Raw genomic sequence first — 6,000 nt, forward strand, 5'->3', positions numbered from 1 at the left:
TGTTGTGCCAGTATCCCCACAGGGTCATCCTTCACACATTTCCCCATTGCAGTGTCACAGGTGGAAGCAGAACGCCGCACCATCCCCTTCATGCACACATGGCATATGTGTCATGGAAGCAGTGAGGCTGACAGTGCTGGCAGTATCCCCCAACAAGTCCGTGTCTGCTGCTTTGAGAAGAGGCAACCGGCAAATGGTTTAATGAGTCAGACACCAAGGCTTCTCCCCACCTGGGAGGTCAGGACTAGGGGTGGCAGGTCCATTGAAGAGGATGTCCAGTGCCAATGGACTGAAAGTACTACATGGAAAATGCAGAATTGTTCTAGACTTAGACTAGACACTAAGCTCTTGGGAGAATCTACACTCCTAAGGGACACAGTTACATGCCAAAGCCTCCACCTGTTCATGCCATCACCTGGAACTGAGATATTCAGCTTACAAATATGAGGAAATATGTTCTTCCAGAGTTAGTTTACCCATTATTCTTGAGTTATAGTAGGACTTTTGGGAAGATCCATTGAAGGAGCAGAACCCTTGCCCCTATGCATGTATTTTAAGAGTGGAGGACAGGGACTAGAGCCAGGGCTTGAGGGTTGTAGATACATCGGATGAACTAGAGACCCCCAAGTCCTTGTGAAGGACAACTAAGAGTGTATACATAGAACTAGCTACTGCATAACCAAAGGAAGATGCTTCAGAATTAGTAGGAATTTACAGGGTCTAAATACCTTCGTCCTTTATACTTTGGTCCAAAGTTTTATCAACAAGGCAGCCTGCAGAAGGGATCCCCTAAATTTTGAGATACCTAAGGTAGAGGGCTGCTGACGGGCTGAAGGAGATTACTGGTACTCACAAAGAGAAAAGAAGTTGGAACCATATATGCAGGTGGGCAAAAGACTTGTGCCCTCTACTCAGCAAGCTAAGATGAAATTATGTGTGGGCCCTTGAAGCAAAATTCACCTTGTCTTTATGTAAGAGGCAAACTCCTAACAGCGGAGACAGTACATCACTGCTACCTTGAACTGACATTCCAATGAGCTAAGGCTTGCATAGCACACATGGTCTCCAGCACATGGCAGATACACTGAACATAAGCTGGGTACTGCCAGCCCAGTAGTGCCTGTGTCAGTTCTGAAAGAATTTGTCTTTTGAGTATTTGCTTTTGTCAGTGAATTAAAGAGGTAGAGCACGATGCCAAATTCTTAGTCATTCCTGTTCAGTCTGTGTTCCTACATTTTATCCTGATTATCAGTTTGATACTCCAGGAGAGAGACAGTGATTATTTCACAGAAAATCCATTTCCATAAATTATTTTCAGAGGCACTTAGAGATAGTTCCTGTTGTCGGGCTATCGGGAGAGAACTGAACCAGCAGGATCTGTATGACCTCCCCTGCCAAACAAAGGAAGAACTTACTTGCTCCTTCATTCATACCACAAACTCTGCTTATGTACTTTATCTGTGTGGCAGTGAGTGAGCCTCCTGGGGTTCTCACTTCCAGTTATCCTCTTCACAACGACTGATGGAGGAATACAAGGGAGCAATGAGTATGGCTTTGTGGGAGAGTCCTACAAATATCCATGGATTCCCTGATGCTTTTTTTCCCTCACATTCTGTCACAAGTCACTAGAAGATTTTAAGCTTATTTGTATTTTGGAAAGGCTCATTGGGACAGTAAGCACATGGCTGTTGGTCTAGATCTCAGTTCTCCAACAGCCCTTTACAAGGACGAGCATGAGTCTCTTCGTACACTTCGCTTCCTACAGAGACAGTAACTCTACCCATCTTCATTGCAGGTTCCCCTGCTCGTGTGAGGTCCCTGCCACCGCAAAGACCACCTGTACAGCTCCAGGGATCATCAGTAAAGGAATCCATGTGACAGGAAACGAAGCCATCAAGAAGTGGTGGTACTTTCCTGTGTCCAGGCCAACTTGCCCACAGTGGATTTTCAGTGTTCCTACATAATGGTCAAAGGGGAAATACTGCTTTGCTGTGTGCCAAGGATATGTGATCTGCCTCTGAACGCTCACAGTTGCCAATAAACTGCTCTTGTTGGCAGGGGAATGGAAATACACAGGCTGCAGCCCAGCACCCACATTTGATTATAGCTTGGGCACAAGGAAGCACACCTTACAATGATTTTTGAGATTTTGACCACATATACATGCTAAAATCATTTGTTTAAGATCTTTTGAATTTTAGGTGGGCAAAAGTATAAGTCCACAGAAATTGTCAGAATCTATCACGAGCTACGGGATGCTGTTTCCGGAGAAAGAAGAGCGATGGAAAAAGGCCACTATGAGATGACTTTCACAGGACAGTAAAGCATCAGATCTGTATTCCTCACACAGGGAAGCCTCGGGCCTCACAGATAATCTTGGAACGCGATCTGACCAACAAAGCTTTTAAAATTCCAACCAGTGAGGCCCAGAGCAGCATCCCTACTTGACCATGTGGGCAGGAGATTCCTGGATCCTTACAAGGTGATGGGAAGCAAAGATTAGAACACTGGAAGGGCTGTCCTTTTTTGTATATCTTGTGTCCTGCTTGTATAGTTTTCCGCCAGTGCCCCAGCAGGCTATGAAGTACATCGGGCCCCTGTTGAAGGAGCCTTGCATGGAGCCTGAGACTTCACCAGTAGCCTTCTGAAATCCTGCAGGGGGCTAGAGAGAAGGGTGTTGGGCACATGCATGTCACAGAGGGCAGTCCAAATTGTGCTGCATATTCTGTGGCTTACATTTTATCCTGACACACTTTGTCATGGTCCAGCAGCTGCCCTGGTATTATATAACATTCTTATAGTACATTGTGGGTAGACACAATCTTTAAAGAATTTAAGCTCAGCAGGATGTTTTTTGTGTGTGTATTTTTTAATGTGTCTCTAAAAACCCTTTTCTTATATGGAGAAAATCAAAACAGCAATAGAAGTCAAAATGAGTTCATGATATAAAATCTCTGCCTTAGTGAAAAAAATACATGAAATAATTTTACTGTTTCACCCTGTTTCAAATCTAGGCATCGGGTAGAATGAGAACTTGGTACTATGTGATTAACATTGCTAAACTTTCTCAGTGAGGCAACAGTTACCAGCCAATTGCTCTTAGTCACAGCTGTCTGTTGTTTCTCTTAGTGCCACAAATAAATGCAAATCCAATCCTGTAACTGTCGTGTGGATTTCATGCTACAATGTATGTCCTGACTGCAAAATGGAGGGATTAATTTACTCTGTCAACAAATATTTTGGCTGCTGTGTTAATCAGTGTTCCATCACTGTGACCAAACACCTGAGGTAAACAGTTTAAAGGGGTTTATTTTGGCCCAGGGTTTCAGAGATTTGGGCTCTGTTGCTGTCCCTGTGGCAACACAACACATCCTAACAGGAGTGTGTGCTGGAGGACTCTGGTCACCTCATAGTGACATGACCCAAAATAAAAAGGAAGAGGCTGGGACACTGATATCTCCTTCAGATGTGTCACAACATTTACCTAACCTCCTTCAGCTATACCTCTGCTCCTGAAGGTTCCCTTCCAATAGTGCCACAGGATTGAGACTAAACCTTTGATGAACAGGCCTTTGGGAGACTTTAAAGGTAAAAAAGTATAGCTGAAGCTTTATTTGTTCCTCTGGGTTTCAGCAGATAGGATAGACAAAATCATTATATAGCTTAGATTGTAGAAGAAATAGACCCTAAGCATAGCATGCATAAGTGCTATAGAGAAAAAAAAAAAGCATCAGGAAAGAGGGAGGAGAGACTCGAGCAGAGAGATGGCGAAAGGCCTTCGTTTGAGTAAATTACTGAAAGAAGAGATAAGTCAGATAGAAGAGCAAGGACGGTAGCACTAAGGGCACATCCTAGGGGAGAGGAGTGAAAAGGAGGCTCTTGTAGAAGTTGGAATAACAGGTGAAAGTGTACATCTCTCAGGCCTTTAACTCCCAACCCATTCAGGTCTTTGTGAACTTCTTGGAGCCCTTCTCAGTGTAACAATGCTCCCCAACCAATCTGAGAGGTCTAGAGATGGTCATTGGGGGTGTGTAAGGGCCCCTTTCTCTAGTTAATTTTGCTCATGTGGACCAATTTGATGCTATATTTGCTTATGCTGTGTACCTCAAAATATATAAACCTTTAAGTTTTGAGGTGTGGGGTATACGATAATCAAAGCCTCCTGGTTCATATTGTGATCCCTCTAAGTATTGTCACAATTACTCTTGTCTCTTCTTCTTAGTCAACTCAGATATCAAAGTGTCATCTTGTAGATGAGTGAGCTGGAGGCTAAGAAAAGTCTATCATGTGCCTTACCTTCATTCAGCAACCCTCCATGGCTGCTCTTGCCCAGACTGAAGACTGAGTTTTCTTCTCAGCCCATATTCTTAGGGCTCTATGCCTCCCTAGTCTAAATAGCCCTTCCACTATTGGCTTTGTCGACACCCAACCACCCATTTACTGAGGGTATCCTGAGAGCATATGTGTATTTTTTTATACTCTTTGACTGTTACCCTGTCTGCAATGCCTCGAAACCCCCACTACCCATCCCTTCAACTGGACACTCCAGCCTTGTTCTAGACCAGCCCTCCCCACTCCATCCAGCACCTCACACCACTTTGTTCTTCACCATGTCTCATTTCAGCCTCTATTAACTGTGCTTCACACACCGAGCTCCTCATCTCTCACCTTCCTAGCTGCAAAGATGAGCCTCGAGGCGAGAGGCAGGAAAGGCTCAGTTCACTCAGGGAAACCTCAACAGCCTTAACTTAGGTCATCATTCTGGCAAGAAGCCTGTAAAGACATCTACCCACTCCCTTCCAGGCATGTTGTGTAATGCAGAGGCAGAGAGAAAAGGTGAGAAATCTCAAACAGGAGGTAAATGGCTCGGCTCCAATCATTGCCCAGCTAATTAAGAAATGCATTCCCAAAATATCCTAGTGTAGTTCATAAAATGTATGACATCTATTATGAAATTCTGGCCCACACAGTGCACAATTAAGATTCAGCGAAAGCCTCGCTCTCCTAGGAAAGCATAGACTAGTGGAGATGACAGCTCAGGCTTCTCCACATCTTGCCTGAGATTTAACTGCTTTGTTCCCTGCCTGTGTGTATGGCACATTATGGCCAGAAAGGAACCTATAAGAAGTCCTTTCAGGCAGTTCTGCAGGGTTAGTGGCCAGAGAATATACTGGCAATTCTTCCCTGATGGATTTAGCTTTCAAAACCTGCTGCTCAGTTCCCAAGAAGAAAGTTGTGACTTTGAATGTAGAAGGTAGGCTCTTCACCACTTGCCTTACCAATTCATTTTTTAGTGTTGCCTATTCAATACTGAACCCCAGATGTCCTCCTATGAGCATCACTTCTGCACAAATTGTGCCCTTCTCTATTCCTCTGGGAAGCCCCTCAACTCAGCTCCTGATCCAGAAAAGGTTTGTGTGTCCTGCCAGCTCGCCTCACTTGATCATGACCCCACTTTGTTGTGTGTGTCTTGGCCTTGTGCCTGCACCTCCTGAGTGGCTCATTTCAGTGGTTTTCAAGTCAGAGATACAAGAAAACATTTACTAATTACTAAATTCTTCTGTGATTTCCTCCTTCCACTGCTGCGGGTATTTGGCCCACCAGCTTCTTCTCCATGGCTCCCTTTACTGCCTCTGCATTACACCTGCTTCCTGAAGGTCCAGCTTCTAACCCCAGTGCCTTCCTTACACCTCCAGACCTATGTGCAGTCAGCATTCTGGCTACTGGGCTCAATGGGAGCTCCACAACACCTGCTGATCAGACCCCTCTCCAATGGATAGCAACTGTGTTGTATGTTGTTCATCATGCTAACTTGTGGAACACGTCTCTTGGTTTGACACATAAAAGATTTAGACAAGAGCGAGGTGTTAGCACTCCATCACAGGAGCAGAAAGAAAGAAAGAAAGATAAAAAGAAGAAAGAAAAGAATGAAGAGAGAGAGAGAGAAAGAAAGAAAGAAAGAAAGAAAGAAAGAAAGAAAGAAAGAAAGAAAGAAAGAAA

At 44.3% G+C, this 6,000-nt stretch overlaps 1 protein-coding gene across 4 annotated transcripts in view; it reads left to right on the top strand.

Moving 5' to 3' along the window:
* The window catches only part of Cobl (cordon-bleu WH2 repeat protein), a 244,038-nt gene extending 240,877 nt beyond the window's left edge, over positions 1-3,161 (top strand). For all 4 annotated transcript variants that reach the window (XM_055623924.1, XM_055623926.1, XM_055623925.1 and 1 more), the window contains one exon: positions 1,796-3,161. In XM_055623924.1, the coding sequence (XP_055479899.1) occupies positions 1,796-1,813 (18 nt within the window). In that variant the 3' untranslated portion in view covers positions 1,814-3,161. The remainder of the gene's footprint in view (positions 1-1,795) is intronic.
* The last annotated feature ends 2,839 nt before the right edge of the window (positions 3,162-6,000 follow it).

The sequence above is a fragment of the Psammomys obesus genome, unplaced genomic scaffold, assembly GCF_907164565.1.
Source record: "Psammomys obesus unplaced genomic scaffold, mPsaObe1.curated_primary_1811, whole genome shotgun sequence".
In the NCBI taxonomy this organism is placed as follows: Eukaryota; Metazoa; Chordata; class Mammalia; order Rodentia; family Muridae; genus Psammomys; species Psammomys obesus.